Source organism: Drosophila willistoni (assembly GCF_018902025.1).
Source record: "Drosophila willistoni isolate 14030-0811.24 chromosome XL unlocalized genomic scaffold, UCI_dwil_1.1 Seg141, whole genome shotgun sequence".
Lineage (NCBI taxonomy): Eukaryota > Metazoa > Arthropoda > Insecta > Diptera > Drosophilidae > Drosophila > Drosophila willistoni.
Genome location: NW_025814052.1, coordinates 9,342,816 through 9,369,563, shown reverse-complemented (window position 1 = coordinate 9,369,563; position 26,748 = coordinate 9,342,816). Strand labels below are relative to the sequence as shown.

The following is a 26,748-nucleotide window of genomic DNA, read 5'->3' as shown; positions in this document are numbered from 1 at the left end:
AATCGTGTCTTTATTTTCAAGTTAAAGAAATGTCTTTCAAATCTGCATTAAAATCTCGAGAACTAAATTTTTTGTTAATATGTATTTGCAAAAGATCGTGATGTTAACATTATACATTTTTTCAAAAATCATCAAAATCAAAATTTCGTTAATTGTCCAAGTGTTTTACGACATTTTAAAATATGCTAAATTCAAATTGAATTAATATACATATAACTTTTTAATATCGGCTATAAATAGACATAGAAATACAGTCTAAAGAGAAAGGACGATTAATGAAAGATTTGTGTTTAAGAAAAGGCTATTTAAATTAAAAGAAATTTTAAAAAAACTGTATTTATTTTCAATCAATGGTAATTAATATTTCATTATTAAAAAACAAATCAGAAAAAAATATTTATATACATAGATAATGGTCTACGCAGGAACGTCTTTGGTACCAATTTGTCCAGATAATTAAAATTTAATGTAATTTTAAATGCAAAGTCTTTGGCTATGCAATTTGGTTTTCTAAATTTGTCAATCCATGGAAGTCCAAGTGCAGTCACACACACACCCACACACACACACGCAGTGCACTGCGTTTGGAGGCAGGTGGAAGGGTTCAAAGGATGGAAGGGTTATACCCCGTCAGCGTCATCTTCAATAAGTTCAATGCCAGCGTTAGCCGAGTCCAAAAAAAACCGAAAACAACAATCCCGAGTCGAATCAGTCAGAGAGCCGAGGGATGACTTGGCATGGAGAGGCAAGGCGCATGATGTACATATACATTGCATTTTTTTGGGCTAATGCCAGTGTCTTTTGCCACGCACTCGCGTAGCAACAATCGTCCAGCCAGCACCAGCAACCAGCACGCAAACAATATTCGGATGACCAATTAAAAAAAAATAGTTTAAACTACACACACACACACAACATTGTTTATCCAAAGGCAATTGCCAACTCCGGAATTGCAAAAATAAAGTGACGATGTGTGAGTAGTTTGCAACAAGTAAAAGTAATCATATTCCAGGACAAACAACCGACCCATAAAATTCAACCACCTGCCCATTAATTCCTCCCACACTAAAGACGACCTTGGCCTAGTTTGTTACAAAGTGGAAAAAAAAAAAAGGAGAAAGAGCCGCGCACAGCAACAGCCACTCAGGGCTAATTGCATTTCGGTAGCTGCATATGGTCGAGGAAGTTGGCTGCCTCAGACAAACTGGCATTGTGTTAGCCATGCCCAGTCAATCGGTTGTAAATCCAACAGCAGCTTCATCCAATCCAACAGGAGCAGGAGTCGCTGTTACCAATACTGTGATCTCAACTGGAATTAGTGGCACTGGTCATCATAATCATATCCATCAGCAGCAGCAGCAGCAGCAGCAGCAACAGCAGCAGCAACAACCACATCATTCGAATCCGAATCCACATCCGCATCCCCATCATCAACAACACCATCACCAACAACAACAACAACAACAGCACCATCAACAACAACAACACCAACAATTGGCCAACAATATGAGCATGCTAAATGTTAAGGGCAGCGCTGGCGGACGTTACTTGTGGACCGATCGGGAGCTACTAATGCATCTCCAAAATTATACTCCATTGATTTTACTTATCGATTTTGTGGAGAAAACTCGTACCAAACGTTTCTACGAAAGCTCCGAACGCTATGAGATTCTCATGTTGGTTTTCATTATGCGCAAGGGTGCGCCATTCTGTGAGAATAAACGCTTCCCGGCCGAATATTGGGTAAATCTTTCAGTGGGACCCATTGCCGAGGCATTTGATCGGCTGCAGGCCGCAATTGATATACCCGATCCACAGTTACCCATCCATATGAGCGTCACGGATCTAACTAGCTGGAAGCAAATGTTCGATGTGGCCATGGTCGATATAAGACGTTATGCCTACTACACGGATCCCTTGCAATTGGCCGATGCAGGTGTCTACAATCGTATCACATTCGAGCAGAGATTCGGCATGCAATGGCAGGACTAAACCCGATGAAAAGGACACAAAAACCACAACAAAAAGGCTATCTCTCCTTACAACTACATATGTATGAATATGTATGTGCCAACTAAACTGGACTAACTAATAGATTTCCCTACAAAAAAAATGTTATCATTGTTCATAAATGTTCAGTGGATTGATTGTAGTTTGCACAAAAACACACACATGTCACCAGACCAGAGTTCAAATTGTTTGTTACACTTAGGGAAAAATGTTTAGAAGTACCTATTTATATACATACATAGATATTAACTGTGCCTTCTTCCACCCACTACTAATTTATGATTTATCTATCTCCCCCCCTTCTGTCTGTTCTGTCTCTATTAACAAATACATATTGCTTTAATCGAAATAAATGTTATAAAACCATTAGAAATTTAACTGTATAAATGGTAAATAATTCCATCTAATCTTCTAATACATACATACATACTATAAAACTTGTATGCAAATATTTACATTGTATAGGGTAAAGGATTACGCTTATCGGCTAAAGATTCTTAAATATCTATGAAAAATTATTATTGCTTTCGAGTTTTGGGCGTACGATCACGATCGAAAATGCCCAATAATTTACCACGTGTCATTTCCTTGGCCTCACGTAAACCCAATTGATAGATCTCGTCATGCATCAATTTGATTTTCTCAATCAGTTGGTCTGGTGTCATGCTGGCCAATTCTGAAGAGAAGAGAATATCATTCTGTTAACACCTATGATTGCCATTTATGGAACTAGAAAGACTAACTATTGATTTTCGCCATATCCGTGTCGGTCCAACTTTGTGCACAGTCCACAATCGGCGTATGTATGGGGGTATGGCTAGCGGTTAGAAATTCTTCCATGCCTGGAACTAATAATCATTAGTGACGACATGAACGCATTACATGAAACCAAAAACTACAACAGTCACAACAACAACAACAACAAAAAAAAAAGGCGCGCCGATTTTTTATTTTAAGCACATTTCATAGTTTCTCCCACTTACAACGTTCGGGCCACTGTAAAGGAGATTCACGTAACGTTTCCATCGATATCAGATCATCTTCGTCTTTGGGTTCTTTGTCGGCTACTGTTGTGCTTGGATCCTCCGTATCCTCATCCATTGATACGTTTGCATCATTATCTCCGGTGGCATCATTTGTTTTTAGCATGCACTCTGTGGGGAAATAAGAATTAAAATATGAGCAAAACAAACAATGGAGTTATGATTATTTAGGCACCTGGGTCCAAAACTGCTATTCTGGATTCTAATGTACTCATGATTCACAGAGTGGGCTGGGATTGGAAAATATATTTGAAAATTTTACCAAAACACCCCAATAACAAGATTCTATTCACGCAGTATTTCACAAAATGGCAGCTGGTCACACACTGCAAATTTATCGAGTCGAATACGATAACTGTCTATCGATAACTAATTAGAAATTTATTTATTAATTCGTATGCATTTGCACCTTTAAGTTTTAGCTACAATAATCATTTTAAAAAATTTCTTAGCAATTTATTAAGCTTCTAATCGTTATATTATATAAATAAGAACAATATGAGATCTATATGTAACATACATACAAACAGCTATATATATATCGTGCTCTCACTCTGACTCACGTCGTGGCATTGAAATGTGAAATGTATGTGTACGTATACGGATATCATGTCGCACCACTTACACTCACTTGCTACAGTTTCGCAGAAAAATATGTCTACCGTGTGAAAAATCGATTCTAACAATAAAACCAAATATAATTCTAAATCTTTGAGTATTTCAATAGTCTGCCTATTAGTTGATCAATATGTAAATTTTTAACTCTTTGGAGTAAGATAGTTTATATTTATTTATGTGTATAGATTTTAAATGCCCAAGTAGGCTTACTTTTGACATCAACTATAAATAAACGGTGCGTGCGTGCACTTTCTTTTAGTCATTGCTTCGCTCTCACTTTGGTTACATTTACCTGCCTCAGCTGTTGTTCGTTATTTCCATCGTTTCGTTTCACATTGTTAGAATTTAGTTGCACGTTAACTACCAACGGCGACCTTGTGTTTTTTGGCGCGCTAAAAACTTAAATTAAACAATTTAATTTTTCTCCGTTTCTATATGAAACATTTCCACAATTATTTTCATTACCCCGAAAATCAAGACTATCGAGCAAGCAACATAATTATAAACATTTTCGTAGTGTCTCATGGCAGCAAGTAAATTTATCTTCAAAACAGCAGTAGCAGCACAACAATTCGATGGAATATGTTCGAAAATATCAGCATTCTATTTCGATTTGGATAATACATTGATACCCACACGGGCCGGTGATTCCAAAGCTATACGTAAGGTAAGTCAAAGAAAGCATTTTTGTTGCGCGGGTCAAAGGGTCGAATTGAGTGTGTACTACTTGGGTGAGGGGGTGAAAGTGCGCACGCTGTTTATGAAAATTTTCCACTGTGCTAGCGTGTTACGTAGTCGACCCGGGGTACGGCACACACAAGCATTTTAAATACGCGGCACGCGCGCTCTGTAATGCATACATGTACATACATATGTATGTATGTATGTGTGAACCTGCTGCAGTTTGATCAATGTAAACTGATTATTCTGATACGAATTTTTAAAACGAAATCCAATTCCGATTCCGTTTCCCACTTAGATTCTCATACTGATGAAATTACATAGATAATCGAAAATTGCCGTTAATTGAACTCCTCCACCATGCGCAGTTTAAAAGCGATTGCAACGAGTTTGAGATTTGATAACGTTTGCAAAAGACAGCGCTTTATTTTTAAACAAACCCAGTTTACGGTGGGCGGGGGGTGTTATAAAGTATTTGATTTCCGTCACCAGATGATTGAGTTTTCTTTATCGTGCAATAAATGAACATATAATAACTGTTTATTGACTTATATTACGAAATACATTTGTATACATACAAACATATATATGTATATGTATATATTTATTTACATTTATCATATTCGAATTCATATTATTTATAGAGAAGTGAATCAAATTTGTTGATTCAAACGATAAAACCTAATACCATTTTTAATAAGATTTCGTATCTAAATATTGTAAATATATCTGTCAACATGTGATAAATCAACTTCTATTCACTAATAAAATCTCTAATTATGAAGACTTAATTACTAAATATCATAAAAGAAAGTTCTGGTTTGAAAAATTCCACTTAGTCTATGGGGAATTACCATAGATATTTTATGAGTCAGCTAACTTTATGGGATTAGTAATTAATCGGATGTCTATGTATTTGTTTATATATTTTTTTAAAGCTCGCCGACGTTCTCGAGACTCAGTATAATTTTACCAAAGATGAAGCCACATTGGCTAGCCAGAATTTCCTAAAGTCGTTTCGCCGGTGTCCGGACAACTCGCAGACCTCCTTGGACTCGTGGCGCACCCATTTGTGGCGTGAATCATTGCTGGCCAAGCACAAGCATCTGGCCGAACTGATCTATCAGCAGTGGTTAAAGTTACGCTATCGTTATCTGGCCATACCAGCCGATTATGTACAATTGCTGCAATGTATGCGGAGAGCGGGCTATGCACTGGCCCTTATCACCAACGGACCATCGAATGCCCAATGGGAGAAGGTGGCAAAATTGCGGGTACGTGGATATTTCGATTGTGTGCTTGTCTCGTCGGATTTGCCATGGGAGAAACCGCATCCCGAAATCTTTTATGCTGCCTGCAATTTCCTTAATGTCAAACCACACGAGTGTGCCATGATTGGGGACAAACTGGAGACGGACATTATGGTAGGTTTTCGATCCCGAAAATCCATATAAAATCGAAATCAAACAACTAATTTGCATATTTTTAGGGTGGACATCTGGCCCAGTTGGGTTTAACATTATGGACACCATTGAATAGCAGCAGCAGCTCTGCCCAATGTCTTGACGATGTTGAATATAAGCCGCATATTAAACTTAATAATCTGTTGGAAATCTACAAATATTTTCCACGTCTAAATGCCTGTGCTGTGCCGGAATCCAGCCTCACAGCCAATAGACGACGCGGCAGTCATTTAAGTGGCATCGGAAGTTCTTCAAGCAATAGCAATAATGGCAGCAGCGGCGGAAGTGCGGGGAGTGCCACATCAGGAACAGGAGCTGGTGGTGCTGGCAACACATCCAGACAATGGGCATATAGACGTGGCGGATCATTGCCAGCCATGGATTGTTCCAATAGTGAAACTGAGAACAGTTGCGATAGTTTTCTCTAAGAGATTTTATGCGACCGCCCACAGCTCACGCTGCAACTCTCTAATTCCCATTCAAAACTCTCCCCTAGAGGGAAGTTGAGGAAATTAAATGAAGAGGACACAATGAATAAACAAAAAAAATATATATGTACCTTCAGTTTACAAAACGCAAATCAAAACAAAAACAAAACAAACAAAAAAATATAAAAAACAGAAACTAAAAACGACAAAACAAGGATGAGGAGGATGAGGTCGCAGATCCGTGGAAACCCCATGACATTTTGTTAACCGATTGCAGGAATATAAAGTTCAACTATTATGTATATAAATGACGAGATTTATGAATCTCGATTTGATAAAGATAATAATGATAATGATATCTCTGCCATTTAAATTTACAAATTAAGGCTAGGAACAGATTTTCGAAATGGATATAAATGATGAACAAAAACCGCAATTACCTAAAAAAAAAAACACGATGTACTTTTCTAAGTGACAAAAACTTTTCTTGACTATTTTAAAAAAAAATAATAATAATTTCTGAGCTTACGTTTCGTTAACGTTTTGTTATGTTTTTATAATTACAGAATTAAGAAACTAAACAAAAAAAAAAAAAAGAAAATGAGAAACTAAAACTAATAATGTTAATAAAGCATAGAAATTGTTAGAGTAAAAAAAGAGATAAAATATATATATAAAAGAGGAACTCATATGCCGATGTAAATTGTTAACTATTTGAATGTAGTTGTAGGCCACAAACAAAAGTACATACATATATACATCTGATATATGTATGTACATATATAGAAATGTGAATCGGGTATATGTATATTCGTTAGATTTTGCACAAAAACGAAGACAAATGAAATTGAAATGAAACGAAACGAAAAGAATGATAGACAAACAACAAAAAAAAAAGCAAATTGTTATTTGCAAGAATACACTTACCAATGCGTTACACTCGCTGTCCATACCCTTCCCATCCCTTTGCCTTCCCATTAGTAGGTTAAATGCACTGCACTTTCTGTTGAGTATCACCCACACAACAATATATACCTATATACAAATACTTATACCAATATAAACCAAAAATAAAATCAACTATATATACATTGTTGTCATTGGGGGCACGCTGGCATCATCGATAAAAAGAGAGAGAAATGTCTTAAATAGGCAGCAGATTACAGTGACGGATTGTGGGCTATTAAAAGGGGAACAATGAATACTTTTGCATACTTTACGGGGCAAAGTCATCCCCAAATTGAACAGCATAAAGTATAGTGTAAAGAGACCATTCCAATCGTAATCAGAATATCATATCAAGCAGTATTAAAAATTCATAGTATATGTTTATAATAAAATAAGCTTGATTTTATTGATTTGTTGTTTTTATCATCTTTTCTCTCGCTCCCTCTGTGTCTCTCTCTCCCACTCGCTCTTGCGCTTGGTATTTTTTTTTCGTCGTTTTGTTTATAAACTATAAATATGCTAACTTTATTATATTGTATGGTAAATTGTTGTATATAGGTTGTTGTTTTTGTTGTTGTTGTGTTGTTGCAACTGAATAACGTTGAAACAATTTTTGATAAAAATAAGGATAAGATTATGTTAACTTTAAAACTTTGCCTTTTGCTCTTGTGTGAAACACATAAAAGTTTACAGTTCAAAAATTAATAACATACACAATTTCAAAATTTAAAATGCGATAAAATAGCAAACAAATTAAAAAAAAAATATATATAAAATCAACTGACTGACTGGCTGGCTGGCTTAGCTTAGCTTAGCTCTTGCTGCTGTTGACTTGACTTGGCATTTCTCTTACTTCTTATCTTCTCTTCCTTTCTCTCTATATTCTCAATTCAATTCTTTATAAAAGAGCACTTCTCAGACTACAAAATACCCTAAAAACCGTTTAACCTTTTACTGGAAATGGGTTATACATATAAATATACATAGATCTCAAAGTTGGGGACAATTCAAAAACAATAATTACAAAACAAAAAAAAAAAAAAAAGTAAAAAAACATTTAGAATACAAAAGAGGATAAAAACATAACATTTTGGAGTAATTGAAATAGTAGTAGTTGTAGTAGTAGTAATAGTAATAGTAGTTATTGTTGTTGTTGTTGTCCTCATCTTAAGTGTATACAAAAAAAGTTAATGGATAGATATAGAAATATAGTTAACCATCAATATATAAATAATTGATGATTTTTTTCTATATACTGTAAACTGAAACACACAGGCATACACACACGCACATAGTACATATAGTATTTTAGAATAATAATTCCTTTTGGATTGGCCGTGTTTTTTAGTTGTTGCTGTTGTTGTTATTGTTGCTGCTGCATTCAATTGAGCGGCGGTGACGTTGCTGCCGCTGTAGCATTTTCACCATAAATCTCTTCAATCTTTTTCCTGCGTTTCGTTAGCAATGGATTATTTGACTTATCCAAAGCTTTGATTTGCATCTGATGAATGAAAAAAAAAAAAGGGACATTAGATTACATAGAAGAATGTGTCGCCATTCTCCATACCAACCTGATCATAATCCACACGCATTGTGGCCAATGACCGTGTCATTTCCTCTTGCACCTCCGGCCAGGTCTCTTCTCCCTCTTTGAGCATCCGACCCGTGCATAGGGGCGTTTGCGGTACCGCACTATATTGGGCTATCCACTTGTTGCGCAACACATCCTCGATACGCAAACGTTTACTGGGATCGACATTTAGCATGCCCTTAATTAAATCCTTGGCCGATTGACTAACATTTGTCCATTCGGGATCCGGGAAATCATATTGTCCAGTGCGTATACGTTTCTTCATGCCCGGCGAAATGGCCAAACCGTGATTACTATAGAATGGCGGAAAACCGCACATTATTATATACATAACAACGCCCAAAGACCAAATGTCGCAGCTTTTGTCATACTTTTCAGGGCCCAGAACTTCGGGAGCTAATAGAAACATAACATTCCATATAAAGACATATGCATTTCATATCATATCATATCGTGTATTGTTGTAGTACTTACCCACATAGTAGGGCGTGTAGCAAGGCGTTTGTAGTGTATCATTGGTAAATGTCTCTTTGGCAAAACCAAAATCGGTCAATTTCAATATAGCATTGGGTTGTGTTGTCGTATATAATAGATTTTCGGGTTTCAAATCACGATGCGCTATATCACGACTATGCAAATAATGTATAGCCGCGCATATCTCGTGCATTATCTGTGCCGCCTCACGTTCCGTGAATGCACCATCGGCTTTATCCTGTATGCGTTGGAATAGCTCACCGCCCTCCATGCACTCCATAACGACAAGCAGACACTTTCGGCCACTGTATGTGTTCTCATAGACATCGATTATATTCACGATGTGCTTGCAACCGCTAACACGCCAATGTAAATCAACTTCACGGCGTGCCTTCTCATTATCTAGAAGCACCTTGAGGGCATAATTCTTTTTGGTACGTCGATTGGAGCATTGGACAACCTTGCCATTGATGCCCAGGCCAAGAACCGTATCCGATATTTCATAGTCATTGACTAGAGGTGTTGTCTTCGGTTGCCTTTGATTCTGTAGCGAAAGCATTTTCTTCTTTTCGCTCAATTACTGCTAGATAAAGAGAGACACAGAGAATAAGAGATATTTGTATACTATATATCTATATATAAACATAAATATGACGTCTTATTTTAACAATTCCAAACAAAGTTGAAAACTTTTATCGTTTGCTTTTACCGATTACCGTCATCAGCTGTTTAATGACATATTAACAATTGCAGAAAATTACTGACAGGAAATGACTTCTTTTTTTTTACTCCTTGAAGGGTATACTCTAGTCGGTTTGTTATATTAACGTCGTCAAGTCTCACACAAAATGTATCTCATTGTAGAGGTATCTCACACATTGCCAACTGGTTTTAGCACTGCGACAATTAACTATTGTCCCCGCCCCCGATCCGTCTATCTGAATCAATCATTTGCTTTCGGTTGATATGCATCACAATTTTTGTAGCTTACTTTTCGAACCTCAACACTTTGCCTATTTATTAACACAATACACTAACTAAATCATTCCCCCTACACCATCACCGCCAACTACCACAGTTCCCCTATGGCCACCATGAAAGTATAAAACCTCACGTAAAGGTGCGACGTTGATAACGGCAACGATAAAATAATCAAAAAAAAAAAAAACAAGGTGAAAAGAAGCACAAGAAAATCTACAACGAGGAGGGGCGGGGAAATATTGAAATGCATATGAGAACTAACAAACAGCAACAGGAACAACGGCTTTTGGATTTGGATGTAAATTTATTCTTGACGTTTTTGTTTATGAAGTTTATGCAAAGACGAAACAGCGTCAGAGGAAGCGAAAGTGGAAATTGCCCAATAACAACCTTTGCTCACAAACACAGACACGCATACACAGAGTGTAGTTATTACACAATTACATTAATTAAAAATTGTTATTCACCGAAATTAATCTACTATTATTGCATATGTTTCCAACCAACTATCGAAAATATCAATTAAAATCCAAAAGCGATAAGTAAAGTAACTATCGATAATTATCTGTTCTTCTATATGGTTTAGACAGTGATGCCATTTGTTACCAATTAGAAAACAGTTAAGAATAACAGTTGGTGTTGGTAGAAGTAACCGATTTGTGTTGCCCAACTCTTAACGAAAACATACACATTTGAAGACCAAATGGCAACAAATACGATTAAGATTAAAATGGTTTTGCCCACTTACGCCTAATCATTTTAATCGTTAAGAACTGAGCTCGATCTGAAATTAACCAAATTTTCAGTTATAAAAGACCCATTTTTTCAGCACTCTATTCTATAAATAAGTTCTGTTTAGTTGTTGTTAACCAATTAAGCTTAATCAACCTGGTCAAAATTTCTTTTACTTTGTAAATATTCATTACCTTTCCATTAAATCAAGCAACAATTGTTTTACGCACTCAGTCACCCATAGACACGCACACACACATACCCATGCACTCACACAAGCACACACACACACACACAAACCGTAAACGCAAACAATGCGTCATGCTTTCGTTCCCAGTAGGTAACTAATGTTTTCCCATTTTTTTAAATAATATCATTACGAATTTCGTTGCTTTGTTTTTTTTTACTATAGCAGGTGAGAGGCGAGGAGCAGCAGCAGCAGCGGAAATAATATGTACACAATTTCATTATATTTTAGTTGGTTACGTTTTGCGTTGTTTTCTTATTGTCCCCTTGCCAATCTTTTGCATCTTTTAGATGTCGTTGCATTGATTCAATTCACTTTATTAATTATCACATTTTTTATTCAAAAAGTGTTATTAATTACCTTTAAGTATTTGTTATTAGCGCGCGCCTACGTAACAAACAAATTTACAAGAGCAACAAAAAAAAAAGAACAACAAGCCGAAACTGAATAGTTATTTATGCCGAGAAACTATCGGGATTTTGTTAGGGTTGTTCATGGCAATTTGCGTCTTTCTGGTATTTTTCTCAATTTTTGGTGTGTATTTCTGGATTTAGCGATCTAGTATATTTCATGATTGTGTATTTTTTGGTATTTTTTTGTTTTCAATTGGTGAGATTTTTATGTCATCAAAGCGGCTACTCCGGTACAAAATTCTCATCTGGCCATGCTTTAATATATGCTCCAATTGGACAATTAAACCATAGTTTTATTACTTACGAAACATTAGTGAATAAAACCAAATATGTCGACTCGTCGCCAGGCCTTAACACTGTATAGAAATCTACTACGCGAATCGGCAAAATTGCCATCGTACAACTTCAGGTGAGACGAGTGAAATTCAAAAATGAGATTGTGATGAAATAGATAACCATAAATTATTATCTCTTTTCATATACACAGAATGTATGCAGCACGAAAGATACGTGATACATTCCGGGCTAACAAAACGATCAATAATTTCGAAGAAATTGATCGTCAAATGGCAACGGGCAAGGATAATTTGGAATTGATACGCCGACAGGTGAGAGATTTGTTATTAAAACACTTTACCACCATCTAAACCACCGTCGCCTTCCCCCTTTCAATTCATAGGTAATTATCGGTCATCTATATACAACAGACAAACTGGTCATTGAGCATAAAAAGAAGCTTAAACCTTCCGATGATTGAGGAGATGGCGAAATCTCCACGACGTTTGTTGTTTACTTTTGTGGCATTCTAGTTATTAAGATGTTAAATTCTTTTTTTTTCTCTGCTTTGAATTGCAAACACCAGTTTAATTATTATACAAAATACAACACAAAGAAATTATATATTTTAATTACATAAATAAGTACTGGCCTACCCTAAAGTAAAAAGTACTTGATTAAAAAAAAAAAACAGAAAAAACGAAAGAACTTAAGAAAAGCCCGGCTAAACTGTGTGACATGGAATGTAATTTGGTAATGTACAAAAATTTTGTACTCCCCTGCCGACCCCCCAGTCGTATGAGTAATGGCAAGTTGATCGCTTTCGCAAGGGAGCGTATAACTTCTACTTTCTATGCTTCTATAGATATATGCCTAGGGTGTGAGGTCTATGCCTGATAAGTACTGGCTGAGACATTGCCACCGGTTCCCGTCCAATTGGTATGCTGGAATTTACCCTCCTCACCCAACAGTTCATAGGTATGGGCACCGAAATAATCACGCTGGGCCTGCAGCAAATTCGCCGGCAATTTGGCTGTGCGATAGCCATCGTAGAAGCTGAGGGCCGTCGAGAGAGCTGGCACTGGAATGCCCCAGAGGAAGGCATTGGCCACAACCTCACGCCACGAGGCCTGACCCCGTTGAATGGCCTGCTTGAAGAAGTCATCGAGCAGAAGATTGGAGAGCTGCGGCTGTCTGGTGTATGCCTCCTTGATGTTGCCCAGGAAAACGCTGCGAATGATGCAACCACCGCGCCACATAAGAGCAATACCGCCGTAATTCAAACGCCAGTTATTCTCTTTGGCCGCCTCACGCATTAGCATAAAGCCTTGGGCATAGCTAACGATCTTGGCACAGTAGAGGGCGTGCTTAATATCATCCAGGAATTTGGCCAAATTGGCCACCTTCTTTTTGCCACTCTCCGGGGGTCCTTGAAGGACACTGCTTGCATGCACACGTTCCTGCTTGAGGGCGGACAGACAACGCGAGAACACAGCCTCACCGATTAGGGTCACGGGTACACCATATTGTAGGGCTGCAATGGCTGTCCATTTGCCAGTGCCCTTTTGTCCCGCTGTATCACGTATACGCTCCAATAGATGTCCCTTGCTGTCCTTGTATTTAAGTATATCGCGCGTAATCTCAATAAGGAAAGAATCCAATTCGGCGGAATTCCATTTGCCAAACTCCTCAGCCATTTTAGGGGCATCCAGACCCAGACTCTGCATTATGTGATATGCTTCACAGATCAACTGCATGTCACCGTATTCGATGCCATTGTGCACCATCTTGACAAAGTGACCGGCGCCGCCATCGCCGACCCACTCACAGCACGGTTCACCGTCGGCCTTGGCGCAAATCGCCTGGAAGATGGGCTTGATCAATGGCCATGCCGCCTCATGGCCACCGGGCATCAGAGAAGGTCCGTGACGGGCTCCCTCCTCACCACCGCTCACTCCTGAACCCACATAGAGCAGACCCAATTTGGCCAATTCATCGCAACGACGAGATGTATCCTGATATTCCGAATTTCCGCCATCGATGATCACATCGCCGCGGGAGAGCAATGGCACTAGTTGAGCAATAAAATCATCCACAGCGCTGCCAGCTGATTGAGAGAGAGAGATAGAGAGGGAGACAAAGCGGGGGAGAAAGCAAGGTTAATTGGAGGTTTTATTTTAAAGTTAACCTTCAGTTAAGGTCGTCTCAAATCGAAATACAAAAAATCTTGTCCCAAGTCCCTTGACTAAGCTAATAGAAAGACAAATGCCGATAAGGCTAAAATTTGATAACATTACATACTACTACTCATGTACCTACATAAGACTCTCTGTCTATATCTGTTGGCTATCTGGACATACACTCATTGCTGGTTTTATTTGACCTATATTGAATGTCAAAAGATTTCGGTTTCAATCGTTTGCATATGGTCAATGTGTTAGGTAGGAAAGTAAATCCCTCACACGCACACACACACACACACACATACGCATACAAGTTGAGATAAGCCGGTCATGCCGATTAACGTGAATGTTGAGTCAGGCCATTAGAGATGAGCAGATTCAAAATATAATGACTTACAAAGTCACGGCTTTCGTCTTAAGACTGGCCATTCAAAATAACTCACTAACCATTCATTAGATTAAAATTTGACTAGGAACTTCTTTTTATAGGAACTGAGAGAATGATACTTTTAAAATTTAAAATTTCCTTGGCTAAACCTAGTAAACAGAATGGTTTAAAATAACGTTTTACTTAATATTTTAACTATCCTTGAGTTAATTATTTTTTATAGTACAAAGGGCCATTAAAGTTGTCACCAAGTAATGATCTGCACCAACTAATTCTGTGATTTTAATCTATTATAAAAATGATTTATTACCTTAGTTCACGTCACAAATATAGAAACTTTAAAATTGTTGTTGAAAACAATTTAGAAATTCGAATATCATTGGCTTATTTGTCACTTATCATTTCAATCACAGTGAATATTCTGGAACCATCTCTACAGCGACAGGTAAAAACTCAAAATTTTACGCTCTTTATATCCACACTCTATCTCTATCGCACTTGCACATAAAATGCATATGTACATTGAACTAGCGCATCATTGAAAGAAAAGAAGAAAACAAAAAAAAAACAAGAAAAGAAACTACCGCAATTTTATAAATGACTTTGCTTTGACTTCCACTCACTCACTCATACCAAATTATGAGATAGAGAGTGCTTGTGTGCGAGCGAGCGCGAAGGGGAGAGCGAGATGAAGCGATCGTACATTTACAATTTATTACAACAAATATCACGCTAACGTGCTCTCGAAAAAAAAAAAAAAACTCACCCTTGACCAGCAACATTATTTTGCGTGGAGTTTTCAGCTTGTCGACCATGTCCTTCAATGACTCAGCACCAATCACTTTGGTGCCTTTAGCCTCGTTATTTAGAAACTCTTTGACCTTGGCCACAGTGCGATTATAAGCACAGACCACAAATCCCTTCTCATCCATATTCAATATGAGATTTTGGCCCATTACGGCCAATCCAATCAGGGCTATATCAGCTTTGCTGTTAACGAAATAACGAAAAAAAAAACAAAAAAAAAAACAAAATACGACAGGTCAACAAATTGCCATAAGTTCAAAAAACCCAACAACAATATATTTGCTTACCCGCTCATTTTGTTTAGTTTTTTTTGTGTTGTTGTTGCTGTAATTTATGGCTTAAATATTAATTTATTTATATATTTGTTTATTGCCGCACACTTGTTGATTGCGCTGTAGCGTTCGCCGACGACTGAACTAAAACTGACGTTTGCTAACAACGATAAATGCACAACAAAACGGGAAAAAAATAACGCCGTGCAAAACGCTGCAAATACTAAAATGTGCCAGCTGAGCTTTCGTTTGAAGCTTTTATTTAAAAGCACTCCACCTTGATCCGCCCTCTACTCCAAACCTGCAAGTCTCGATCACGCATTTTGTTATCGAACAGTATAAACAGCTGATCTAAGAAGTATGAGAGGGGCGGGTGGGTCACCCTTATTACCCTTGACAAAAAAAAAAACCTTATCATTATGACGAATTCACAAAGCGTTGCCACTAGACTTCATAGTTGAAGTTCAAAAAGCTTAAAGACTAATGCCGATCGATTCTATTTCGGAGATTGTAAATTTGCCAATATTCGATTAATGTGTAAGCTTACAATTCGAAATCGAAAAATAAACACAGTTTTCAAATCTTTTGAAAAAACGAAAGCGGGTTTCCGTTAAAAGCTTTAAAAATATGATCAAAAACATCCACTCAATTTACATACATATATTTCATTTACTTTAAGAATTAAAGACACATAATTAAAAAAAAAAAAAAACAATAATCTTGTACAAATTTATATAAAGTATTAGTTAAGAACCTTGTATGGATTAAGTATGCCATTGGGATCAAGCATCTTTTTCATATCACGCATCCAATTTATGGCCACTGGATCCTTGGAATAATGTAAATAGTCCTTCTTTAGAAAACCAATACCATGCTCGGCACTAATGCTGCCTTTCAGCTTTGATGTATACTCATAGACAAAGGGTTCAACTTTCTTGTAGATGGCATCATTGAATTCCTCACACGACACATTCAAATGAAGATTTGAGTCACCCAAATGTCCGTAACCACAAACAACTGTGGCCAGGGGACCGCAACGCTCACGCATCACATCCACAATGCTATAGAAATCGCGTAGAGGCAGGGAGATGTCGTATTTGAAGCAGAAACTCTTCTCAATTAGACCGAGTGGAACCATTTCGCGTATTTTCCAGATTTCCTGCACTTTGCCTGGATCCCCAGTGACAGTGCCATCAAGAATTTCACCTTTTTCCATGCCATCGCCAATGAATTGATTGATTTTCTCCTCATCGTGGTCTCCATTGCTGCCAGATGTCTCAATTAGCATATAGAAGGGATAGCCCGATATGGGAGCACTGTCAAACACAAATGAAATGAAAGAGTTAGAACTTGGCCAATAAATAGAATCGTTTTGACTTACTTGAGGAACTTGAACTGCTCCAGTGCCGTGTTCAATGCCCTTTCATCGATCAATTCGCACGAGCTTAGAATCTCGCCCAGATTTCGCTTGGCACTGACAAATGTCTTTAAGACATCATCAAATGAATTGAGACCAATAAATGCAACATTTACAGACTTGGAAGTGTGCGGACAGAGCATCGATAGCTTTGTAATCACACCCAATGTACCCTCGGAGCCAATAAACAGATGCTTCATATGATAGCCAGTGTTGTCCTTCTTGAAATTTGACATCAAATCGAGTACCTGACCATTCGCCAGAACAGCCTCGACGCCCAGAACAGAGCCATGCAGATTACCATAACGAACTACACGCACTCCACCGGCATTGGTCGATACATTGCCGCCAATGTGACAACTAGCCTTGGCACCCAAATCCAAAGGCACTGTTAGACCCACTTCACGTGCCCGCTGATCAAAATTCTCCAATATGCAACCGGATTCGACTACGGCAATGCCCGTCACTTCGTCCACCGAGAGGACTTTGTTTAAACGCTGCAGCGATAAGACGATCTCATCACAAATCGGCACCGATCCGCCCACAAGACCAGTATTGCCACCCTGCGGTACAACAGCCAACTTCCGTTCATTGCAATGACGTAGAATGGCGGCCACCTCCTCGGTATTGCCGGGTTTTAATACCAATTTGCTGTTACCTAGCAGCGGAAAAGGATTCTTTAGCCTTGGCAACATTTCAAAAATTCGAATTACTCTATCACTCACTCACCTCGTATGCGTTTTAGAAAGCAGATATTATAACCCTCTAGATCCTCGGTTAGCACATGATTTTTACCCAACAATTTCTCGAAATGTGCCACATCCTTGTCATTTAGTTCTGCATAATTTCCACGTTGCACATTGTCCGTGATCTGCAATGGAAGAATAAATTGAAATCACAAGAAAAATTAAGCTTTTCACATTGATTTTCCTGCACAACTGTACATCCTCAACAACCACCATTTTTTTTCTTCTTCTGGTTTTCATAAATGCATGCCACGCCCCATCTGCAACAACTCACCACAGTGAATGAGAGTTGTCTCTGTGTGCGTGTGTGTGTGTGTGTGTGTGTGTGTGTGTGTGCACCTACCTGTGTGAGCTCTGGTATTGCAGCCCCGCTACCCGCCATCGTGCGTACTGTGGTTGTTGTTGTTGTTGTTGCCGGTGTTGGTGTTGTTGCTGTCACGGACCTTCTTAGGGTGGCGGACGCATATCTGCGCATTTGCAGCAACTGCTGGAAACGCATTTTGTTTATGTTGTTTTTCCTTGAAGAAAAATGGTGGGAGAAATTCTAAATTGACTTCACTTCACTTTTGATTTATGTGTGAATCCTTTTGTCTCCTGTCAAGGAAAGAAAAAATTATAAAAAGTCGTTAAAATTTAGCACAATATCTTATTATCTACTTTTTAAATGTCTTTTGTCTACAGAAATATTCCAAAAATAAGGATCAAACGATGCTACATTTAAAATAAATTACTTGTTCTTATTTAAGGATATCCAACTTGGATCCACCGATCCCAACCACACTCAATGCTTACCGCTCATTAAATGCTTATGTCAATCATCTTTGTTTTAATTATGTAATTTCTCACTTTATTTTATTTTGTTGTTGTTCTTGTGCTAATCATTGCTGCTCCAGCTGATAATGCACGAACCACTCTGACTCTTGAGTTGAGAATTTTTCCATGGGATGAATGTGGGCCCTATCAGGGGACCTCTCGTTCTCTTATAAGCTTTATTTTTATTTCGCCATAAAAATAATTAGCATTTATTCTCATAGGTATGTATGTATGTAGATATATATATTTCAATGTGGTATAGTCCAGACGGATTGTAGCCTGCAGTTAAAGTCAAAATCTTTATGATTCCAGGTAAACCAAATGGTAAACCCAAAACCAAAGCATCATAAAACTGCATACATAATCATAAACTCATTTTCTGTCCCATATACTCTTCATTTTACCTGACTACGAAAACTGGGATTAAAGCGGAACAAAAGTGGAAAATAGTTTATAATAAACTGGTCTCTTTACAATGATTTATCTGACAAACCAACTTGGCAACTTGGCAAATCCTTGAAATGTCTTAGCGTAGACTAGTGAAAATATTACACTAATAATCTTTATAAAAATGTCGCCAAAAATGATGTTGCAATGTTTTTATTTTGAACCAGTCTTGCACATTGACAGCATTTTGTGGGCATCTCGTGTGAACCCATTTTGATTGAGTTCCTAAAGGGTTACACACTTTTTACAAAGTCATCATCAACTTTTTTTGGTTTTCTTAAATAAAATAAAGACTTTGTCTAGCAATATTTATTAGGTATTAACGAAAAGAGTGCTCAAAACAAGCTTCAGATAAAATTAAATACAGTGGCCGATCCTTGAGGATGTATGAAGGAAATTTCCCTCAAAGAAAAAACGAGATTTTAGCTCTAAAACTGCTAAGGTTTTAGTACCCAGGAACTATTTTCCGTATAAAATTAAAGATTTACCCTCTTAAATGCTCGATATCCCCAAGGTAGGTTTATCTTTTTATTTTGGAAGAGTGTGCGGAGTCGGGTTTCTTCAATTACAGGAATATATATTTTGTTTATACTTAATTAATGCTAATTTGAAGTTTTTCAGCGTTTTTTATTGATAATGTGCAACTGTAGGGTATCTGCAAGTCGGTAAACTAATTTGGCATACGTACGCTTTTATAATCATTTTGGTTAGACAGAATAAAGCTTAAATAATGAAATTAAATTAGTAAGTGCATCTCTTTATAGAGTATCTTTAAGTCGACCACATTTTTTGAAATAAACAACTATTCTTGTTTATTTTTCTTTTCTCTCTTATATGTTCTTGTGTTTGTGTGTGTGTGTGTTTGTGTTATTACGTCAAAAGCTTAATACGTTTGTATTAGTTGCTCGCATGTTGAATATCAAATCAGTAATTCACGACAGATAACTGATAAGTGATAAGCAAAGAAGAGAGGGAGAGAGAGAGCAAGAGGCGAGAGAGCGGGCTTACAAGTGACAATAAACACACCAGCTGCGAACCGGTTTGTCAATTCGATGTGGCCACACGCATCAGCAGGTGGTAAAAATTTTCAAAACAAACAATCGTTATCGCTTGATCCTCACACGAACGCACACACACGAACACACACAGCCACATACATGCACACACTATCACAGAGAGCCGCACGCGCCAACAGAGCGAGCGACGCAGCCGCCAAGAGGCTGGAGCGGAAAATAACCCCAATGGCATCTTTTCCCACATTGCACTTGATTCTCATAGACACACACACACACACAATAATACGTAAATGTATTTGCAGAAAATGTAAATATTTACAACAACTTTTGTCTTACCCTTGACAAGGGACGAGTGCGTGTGGGCGTGAGAGTGGGCGGTTGCGTCGGAACTATCGTTTCTGGCCCAATTTGGAATCACAACAAAACTCAAACTAAAACCGAACGAAGCGAAAGAGGCAAAGCAATTGAACAAAAAAAAAAAAGAGCAGACCCCCCCAAAAGCTTAAGAGAGAGAGAACAATAAAGCTCCAATGTGATCAGCTGTATGGGAGCTTTCCCCACTCACACACACACACACACACAAATACATGTGTGTATATATTTTGAACATTTCTTAATTTGAAATTGAATCGAATGTATCGTAAAAAAATATAACATGTATTTTAAGTCCGATATCGTTTAATTTTGCAAATCAAGAGTAAAAAAAATAATTGAGTTTTTCATTGGATCCTGGGGCACACAGTTTATCTTAGTTTTAACAGATCTAAAACCTTTTCCTAGGGTCCGAAGATGTACAATCAATTTTCTTCTTTCTTTTTTTTTGCCAGGTCCAAATTTTGGGGCAATTTATCAACATTCATTTAAAAAAAAAACCGTTAAAGATACGCCCATAAAATTTACGAAACATTATCTCAATAGAATGACCTATTCAACGTTATCAATTTACACATCAAAACTTTGCACTAACATTATACAAAAATCGCATAAAATCAGAATTTAAGGTCAACAAATTTATGTCTCACTGTATGTACTTACGGTCAACGGATTTTGACCAAATATAGTTGAAATTACCAATCTATGTAGTTAAGAAAATGTTGACCGTCGTGCTAGTCCCGTATTTCCGATTTGATTGGCTTGAAACTAATGGATACAGATCGTCAATTCGACATAAACATTTTTACATTCATTCCATACCAATATAATTTCTTTAAGGTTTTTGTCATTAAATAAAACGTTTCAATAAAACTAAATCATTTAAAAAAACAGCTCATAAATTCAAAAAACACTTTAGAATTGAAGCCTTGACAAAACTCCAACGTTAAGTTACGAACTAGAAGAAAACAAATTAATTCCATCAGAATTTTGGTTATAACACAAAAACATAAGATATTTCAATTGTCCATAAGGAAGTGAAACATCTTTACGCTAAATAGTCTTTTGAAATTGAAATTGACTCTGGAATATTCGTCACAAAAGTCACTGAAAATTAGGAAGTTCTATTCTTGGAAAAGTTATTACTTTCGACGGCGCATACCTTCAATTACAATATACAAAATCTCTGAAAAAAAAACATTAAAAAACGATCAAAGTTGTCGAATCCAACTGCATTGCATTACAATTTAAATAGCATTTTGCGGAGCTAAAACGCATCTTAAACCAGTGGGTCGGGATTAACTTCGACCGCGTCAAAGTTTGTATACCCTTGCAAGTTTTTTTGGTAACTCTTTTCATACCTATAGCCTTCAAAGTGGAAAACCGTTTTAAAAGTGTAATGTTCGCGAAAGAACGGTCTACAATTTTAGCATAGGAAATAACAAAGTTTTTGAGCAAAGTCACTGTTCACTACCTATTCTTCCTATGGAAGCTACATGATATACATACATAATCATCCGATATTTATCAAATGTGGCACAGTCATTAATAGTTATGTTAAACTGAGAAACATCAATTTTTATGACAATTTCTTTGAAAGTAACAAAGTTATTGACAATTCAAATTTGGCACAGTCGTTTATAGGCGTAATAAACTTACTAATATTAAATTTCTGAATCCGAGTTATACAAACTATGCAACCCTATGGCATTAACGGTCTAGGAGGAGTTCGCTTGGATCCAGACGGACGGACAGACGGACATGGCTATTTTAACTCGTCTCGTCGTGCTGATCAAGAATATATATACTTTATATGGTCGAAGATGCTTCCTTTAATAGCACACTTCTGATCAAAATAAATATATTTTAGGCAAGGATATAAAAATGCGGCAAAAACCGTTTCTCGAAAAAGTTGAGCAAATATTTAAATATTTTAATGGCCTCTGGGCCATTGCCAGCGTATACAAATATGTGAGTTTGTTGCTTTAAGCTTAATTTAGGAACCCAAACTACTAAATTGTATATGATTCATTACTAAATAATCAATAATTTAAATCTAGTCTATTTTAGACTCATCGAAAGCGTTTTCAATGTCAATTAGCTGTACCAACTTCTAATATTTCGAAAGGAATTCATAATTTTATGAATAATAATAAAGAAAACAAAGTTCTTGTTATTGATATTAAAACAATAAAGTGCAATAACATTAAATTATTTACCGTTATTTGTAAATATAAATCACATAATGATTAATCACACAAAAAAACACAACAACAACAAAATATTTATACATACATATGTACATATGTATATTGCGTTTTTCTTATATGTATTTTCGAGGAACAATGAAAATTTTAGGGATTTGATAGTGTATTGGGATAAATAATGTTATTATTAACCGCAAAACTATTTCATTATATATTAAATATATGTATATTCAATATTATTCACCATCCTTTGGTTTTAATTTGCAACAGTTATAAACATTTTGGCCATATGCATTCAGTGTGGCAAGTGGGGAAAACTCACCACACAATACAAAATGGCCGCATCTACAATATATCCATATAGCTGGCCTTTTCACACCAAGCTGAGCACAGTATGGCCATTTCACTCGCACGTTAACACCCACCCTGTTAGTATTTTCGCCGTCGGCATTTTGTATTGGATGAAAGTTGTTTGTCGTTTCTCGTGTCGGTGAGGTTGTGACGGCCCCGTTTACTTTGGCCTTGCCTACGATTTGTAGTTATTTCTTCTTCTTGCAAAATGGCGAACGTATTTTTGTACAAATTTATATAAGCAAACAATATGTTTGTACATATGTATTTACCTATGTGCATGTATGTGTTACTGTTATATGTGTATGTATACAGCAGATACATACATTTATTCCTTTGGAAAAACTTGGAAAATTATTGGTCAGTTAGTAAGTCCAGTTGAAAGCTTAGTGAACTGGCAAAGGTTCTCTTAATGATGCATTAAATATATAAAATATGTAAGAGTCTGTTGTACTTAGTACTTAGTAAGACCTTTTTGACTTTTCATGTATCACTCTTAAACAATGTCCGCATGCCTGGCGAATCCTTCAGTACGAATGAAATGAAGGAAGGGATGAAGAAATGGCAACATTTACCTTAAATCAAAGGTACTTAATAATATTAAGACTGTAAATATTTGAAATTAATAATAAATTATTCACTTCACCATGTTAAATGGTATTTTCAACATTTCTTCAACTGTTGTACAAACAATTCCAAGTTTCGTTTAGTTAAATAATTCATTTTCGTTTAGTTTAAATAATTTTGTTTATTTTGAATATGTTTTTATATTATAAGCCTAAAAAAATGTTTCAAAATTCTGAATCCTTGCCTTATCCTTAGCAATAAGCATTTAAATAGTCCTAAATTAATAAATTTTTTGTTTTTTTTATAATCTAAGACATGTGAATTTTACAAAATCTAAAATGTTAAAAACTAGAAAATATTAAGTATTATAATTCTCTGCTATTTAAAGTTTTTTCTCCGACATACACGTTCGTACAACAATTCTAAATCCAATCAATAATAGCAAACTATAAGTTATCATTTTTGATTGTCAAATAATGGAGAGAAAGTAGAAGAAAGTTTTTTATCTTCAAGTCCCTTTTATTCAAATATGACTGACAACTAAACTTGGAAACAAGATCTAGATCCTAGATAATATTTTTCGATTGATAAGACATTTAATAATACTAATGAAAATAATAATTTGAAATTATTTTAAAGAAATATTTTGTAATTGTAAAGAATTCTTCATTTGGGACTTTACCAAAACTGATCGCAAAAGGATTACCACATTTGTGGTATGATTGTTATTCGAGATCTCCTTTTGCATCCGCCACCTTCTCTCGAGTTTTGTGCGTTCGCTTCTTTTTTGAATAAACCGTCTACGCTTTGGTATTATTTAGCCCTCGTGAATAGCAGCCCTTAATGAGCTTAGGGGTTGGACTATCCGTTTCTTTCAAATACTTGAAATTTTGAGGGTAATTGTTGCATGTTTGTGCTTCGAAAACGATGTTTTCCACTGCAATGCCCTAAAATGGAGTAGAAAGCAATGGTAATGGGGGTTGGAAGGATGAAGGGTCCTTCCTTTACGGTCTTTAATTATTTGTCGGACAAATGTCACAGTTCAACCCTTTCTTCCTGTGCGTGAACCTACCCTTACCCATGGCTAGTGCGTCCTGGGAGAGACATATGTGTGCACACATACAAACACACATACATATGTACAAATATGTGAGAAGGTACAGTTTTAAGGTCGTTAACAATTTCATATTTTGTGAAATAGGGGTTTCAAAGGGTTGGCAAATTCAACCTGATCAAGGGACTATAACGTAATGTTCGTTTTCCATGCAATGTTTTTTTTGGTCGCCCAACTTTGAACGTCATCAGAACGGAAGTAGCACTGTTTGCAGGACTCTGAGCTCTCAGGCTCGTGACACGAAAGTATAAACCATTTTTATTTCTCTTGGATATTGAATATTATATATGTGTTTGGGTTATTTTTTGGAAGCCCAATGTTTTTGTTACAAGTAATAACAATAACATTTTTCGAGAGTTTGACATTTTGCCATAATTATATTAATATGCAGTCTTAAAATATAGCGCTTAAAATCACTTTAAATTATTTGCAATCATGTGTGTCACGACAATTTTTAATAATAATAGAGGGAAAAAATCATATCGATATCTCATTTTATATTCAATTTTTTGTACATTTTTAGTTTTAGTATTGGTTCCCGATTTATTATTTGGAAATTATTAGTATTGACACAGAGTTGGAAATAAAAACCTATTTTGCATGAGTACTCGTGTCACGACCTAAACAAAATTTGCCATTTCATTGTCGTCGCTTGTCGTTGCAGGGCACACAAATGTCACCACGATCGAAAAAACTACAAAAATTTCAACCACTTAAACCCAAAAAAACAACAATGCACTAAGCCAAAGTCAAATAAGGACCTTAGCGATGACAAAGGCTACAGCAAGGACTAATGCCTGATGCGCTACACTGAAAATTCACAGGATATTTGAAAAACAAAAAAGGAAAATAACCAGCGTGAGGTGTATAGAGAGTAAGAGAGACAACAAGAGAGGAGGCGAACGTAATTTGAAGCCGATATCGTAATACAGAGCGAAGATTATTAAGATGGTATATTCATAGGAATTATGATTAACAGTAAAATCGATAGTGGAATTCATTTTGTAGAGGATCTTGATTACATACACACATGCATACATACATACATATGTATGTAAATACATATGTATTCGCGAGGTGTCTTAAGACTTTTATTTTCCACCACCACCACCAATAATCTGTGAATGGATGTGTGATATGTGTATGTGTGTGAGTGTATCTGTGTATGCAGATGTTGATAATTCCAAAGGTTCTCTTTTTTTAAAATGGTGTAGGAAACTCTAACAATTACAAAAGCAACAATAATTAATGTGTGTCTGTGTGTGTGTGTGTGTGTGTGTGAGCAGCAGCAGCAGCAGCAATTACCGCTAACATGAGAGTAAGTGAGAGAGCAAGCGATAGAGAGAGGGAGAGAGATCAGGTTTGTGTGTAAGACAGAGAGAGAGACTGCAAGAAAAGAGAGAGCGTGAAAGAGAGAGAAAGAGTAAAAGCACGCGCAAAGCAATTTACGCTGATTATACATTTGTCATTTTTCGAAATGAACAAGAACACACACACACAAACGCGCGGCATTGCGCGCACACTCGTTCGCTCGCTCACACTGGGACAAAAAAGACCCCCACACCCCAACAACAACAACTGTGACCCAACAAATTTACAGCAATTATTGAAAACGAAGAAAGAAAACATAAAGAAAAAAGAGCGCATGCTCCGACACTGGTCTGTCTGCCTGCTTGTTGTACAGTTTTCAACGTGGCAGAGTGAAAGAAGAAGAAGCAAAAGACCAAGAAAGCTTAACACACAACAACAAAAAAGCCCACATAACTAATACTAAAACAATAACACACACGCACACAGATACACACAAGCATACAAGATTGGCGACCGCAATCTAAAAGCAACTAAAAGGTTGACTGAAAATCGTCTGATTGTCGGAGCAGGGGGTCTGGGTATGGGGGGGACTGCAAAAACACTTAGCAAGCAGAAAAAATAATATGGCGGCAACGGCAATAACAAAACATCGGAATAAAACGAAATGAAATGAAACGAAACGAAACCCGCCGCGCGATCTCATCAAACATCAGTCATTGCCAACAACAGCTATAGCCAGAGCAACACCAACAACAACATAATGATGAGCATTTGTCGAACCGAATGATAAGTTTGTGAGGGGTGTGGAGGAGAGGAGAAGACCAGACCTAGG

At 36.8% G+C, this 26,748-nt stretch overlaps 7 protein-coding genes across 9 annotated transcripts; 3 read left to right on the top strand and 4 right to left on the bottom strand.

Annotated features, from left to right (window-relative positions):
- The first annotated feature begins 768 nt into the window (after positions 1–768).
- On the top strand, positions 769–2,388 carry LOC6648679 (pre-mRNA-splicing regulator female-lethal(2)D). Its single transcript, XM_023179226.2, has one exon. It carries the CDS (start codon positions 1,174–1,176, stop codon positions 1,990–1,992), a length of 819 nt encoding a protein of 272 aa, XP_023034994.1. The 5' UTR covers positions 769–1,173; the 3' UTR covers positions 1,993–2,388.
- LOC6648678 (protein lin-52 homolog) lies at positions 2,384–3,370 on the bottom strand. 2 transcript variants are annotated; one of them, XM_002071847.4, is made up of 4 exons: positions 3,229–3,370; positions 2,994–3,164; positions 2,754–2,852; positions 2,384–2,686 (listed from the first exon to the last, which is right to left on the bottom strand). In XM_002071847.4, exons 1-4 carry the CDS (start codon positions 3,266–3,268, stop codon positions 2,529–2,531), a joined length of 468 nt encoding a protein of 155 aa, XP_002071883.2. In that variant the 5' UTR covers positions 3,269–3,370; the 3' UTR covers positions 2,384–2,528. The 2 variants fall into 2 exon arrangements, with proteins under 2 accessions (XP_002071883.2, XP_023034995.1); XM_023179227.2 differs by having other exon boundaries at positions 2,754–2,858; positions 3,229–3,369.
- Positions 3,371–3,938: 568 nt separating this feature from the next.
- LOC6648677 (N-acylneuraminate-9-phosphatase) lies at positions 3,939–6,900 on the top strand. Its single transcript, XM_002071846.4, has 3 exons — positions 3,939–4,338; positions 5,291–5,776; positions 5,842–6,900. Exons 1-3 carry the CDS (start codon positions 4,195–4,197, stop codon positions 6,241–6,243), a joined length of 1,032 nt encoding a protein of 343 aa, XP_002071882.1. The 5' UTR covers positions 3,939–4,194; the 3' UTR covers positions 6,244–6,900.
- A 671-nt stretch (positions 6,901–7,571) lies between these two features.
- LOC6648676 (MAP kinase-activated protein kinase 2) lies at positions 7,572–11,658 on the bottom strand. 2 transcript variants are annotated; one of them, XM_047011213.1, is made up of 4 exons: positions 11,577–11,658; positions 9,257–9,839; positions 8,763–9,178; positions 7,572–8,692 (listed from the first exon to the last, which is right to left on the bottom strand). In XM_047011213.1, exons 2-4 carry the CDS (start codon positions 9,813–9,815, stop codon positions 8,573–8,575), a joined length of 1,095 nt encoding a protein of 364 aa, XP_046867169.1. In that variant the 5' UTR covers positions 9,816–9,839; positions 11,577–11,658; the 3' UTR covers positions 7,572–8,572. The 2 variants fall into 2 exon arrangements, with proteins under 2 accessions (XP_046867169.1, XP_002071881.1); XM_002071845.4 differs by having other exon boundaries at positions 9,257–9,836.
- A 169-nt stretch (positions 11,659–11,827) lies between these two features.
- On the top strand, positions 11,828–12,527 carry LOC6648675 (protein bcn92). The gene is made up of 3 exons (XM_002071844.4): positions 11,828–12,038; positions 12,117–12,237; positions 12,309–12,527. The coding sequence occupies exons 1-3, from the start codon at positions 11,959–11,961 to the stop codon at positions 12,384–12,386; spliced, it is 279 nt and encodes a 92-aa protein (XP_002071880.1). The 5' UTR covers positions 11,828–11,958; the 3' UTR covers positions 12,387–12,527.
- On the bottom strand, positions 12,497–15,724 carry LOC6648674 (6-phosphogluconate dehydrogenase, decarboxylating). The gene is made up of 3 exons (XM_002071843.4): positions 15,571–15,724; positions 15,243–15,466; positions 12,497–14,012 (listed from the first exon to the last, which is right to left on the bottom strand). The coding sequence occupies exons 1-3, from the start codon at positions 15,576–15,578 to the stop codon at positions 12,793–12,795; spliced, it is 1,452 nt and encodes a 483-aa protein (XP_002071879.3). The 5' UTR covers positions 15,579–15,724; the 3' UTR covers positions 12,497–12,792.
- A 523-nt stretch (positions 15,725–16,247) lies between these two features.
- On the bottom strand, positions 16,248–20,446 carry LOC6648673 (D-2-hydroxyglutarate dehydrogenase, mitochondrial). The gene is made up of 5 exons (XM_002071842.4): positions 20,331–20,446; positions 18,062–18,312; positions 17,702–17,843; positions 16,937–17,630; positions 16,248–16,871 (listed from the first exon to the last, which is right to left on the bottom strand). Exons 2-5 carry the CDS (start codon positions 18,215–18,217, stop codon positions 16,298–16,300), a joined length of 1,566 nt encoding a protein of 521 aa, XP_002071878.1. The 5' UTR covers positions 18,218–18,312; positions 20,331–20,446; the 3' UTR covers positions 16,248–16,297.
- Between the last annotated feature and the right edge of the window lie 6,302 nt (positions 20,447–26,748).

Coding starts and splice junctions, on each gene's coding strand:
- LOC6648679 (XM_023179226.2), top strand. CDS start 1,174: ATGGTCGAGGAAGTTGGCTGCCTCAGACAAACTGGCATTGTGTTAGCC.
- LOC6648678 (XM_023179227.2), bottom strand. CDS start 3,268: ATGAGTACATTAGAATCCAGAATAGCAGTTTTGGACCCAG. Junction 3,165..3,228: donor AATAGCAGTTTTGGACCCAG/GTGCCTAAATAA, acceptor ATTTCCCCACAG/AGTGCATGCTAAAAACAAAT. Junction 2,687..2,753: donor GGATATGGCGAAAATCAATA/GTTAGTCTTTCT, acceptor TCTTCTCTTCAG/AATTGGCCAGCATGACACCA.
- LOC6648677 (XM_002071846.4), top strand. CDS start 4,195: ATGGCAGCAAGTAAATTTATCTTCAAAACAGCAGTAGCAGCACAACAA. Junction 4,339..5,290: donor ATTCCAAAGCTATACGTAAG/GTAAGTCAAAGA, acceptor ATTTTTTTAAAG/CTCGCCGACGTTCTCGAGAC. Junction 5,777..5,841: donor AACTGGAGACGGACATTATG/GTAGGTTTTCGA, acceptor GCATATTTTTAG/GGTGGACATCTGGCCCAGTT.
- LOC6648676 (XM_047011213.1), bottom strand. CDS start 9,815: ATGCTTTCGCTACAGAATCAAAGGCAACCGAAGACAACACCTCTAGTC. Junction 9,179..9,256: donor CTACACGCCCTACTATGTGG/GTAAGTACTACA, acceptor TGTTTCTATTAG/CTCCCGAAGTTCTGGGCCCT. Junction 8,693..8,762: donor TGCGTGTGGATTATGATCAG/GTTGGTATGGAG, acceptor TTCATTCATCAG/ATGCAAATCAAAGCTTTGGA.
- LOC6648675 (XM_002071844.4), top strand. CDS start 11,959: ATGTCGACTCGTCGCCAGGCCTTAACACTGTATAGAAATCTACTACGC. Junction 12,039..12,116: donor TTGCCATCGTACAACTTCAG/GTGAGACGAGTG, acceptor TCATATACACAG/AATGTATGCAGCACGAAAGA. Junction 12,238..12,308: donor TGGAATTGATACGCCGACAG/GTGAGAGATTTG, acceptor TTCAATTCATAG/GTAATTATCGGTCATCTATA.
- LOC6648674 (XM_002071843.4), bottom strand. Junction 14,013..15,242: donor AATAATGTTGCTGGTCAAGG/GTGAGTTTTTTT, acceptor TCTCTCAATCAG/CTGGCAGCGCTGTGGATGAT.
- LOC6648673 (XM_002071842.4), bottom strand. CDS start 18,217: ATGCGTTTCCAGCAGTTGCTGCAAATGCGCAGATATGCGTCCGCCACC. Junction 17,631..17,701: donor CTTTCTAAAACGCATACGAG/GTGAGTGAGTGA, acceptor TTCCGCTGCTAG/GTAACAGCAAATTGGTATTA. Junction 16,872..16,936: donor GAGCAGTTCAAGTTCCTCAA/GTAAGTCAAAAC, acceptor TGTGTTTGACAG/TGCTCCCATATCGGGCTATC.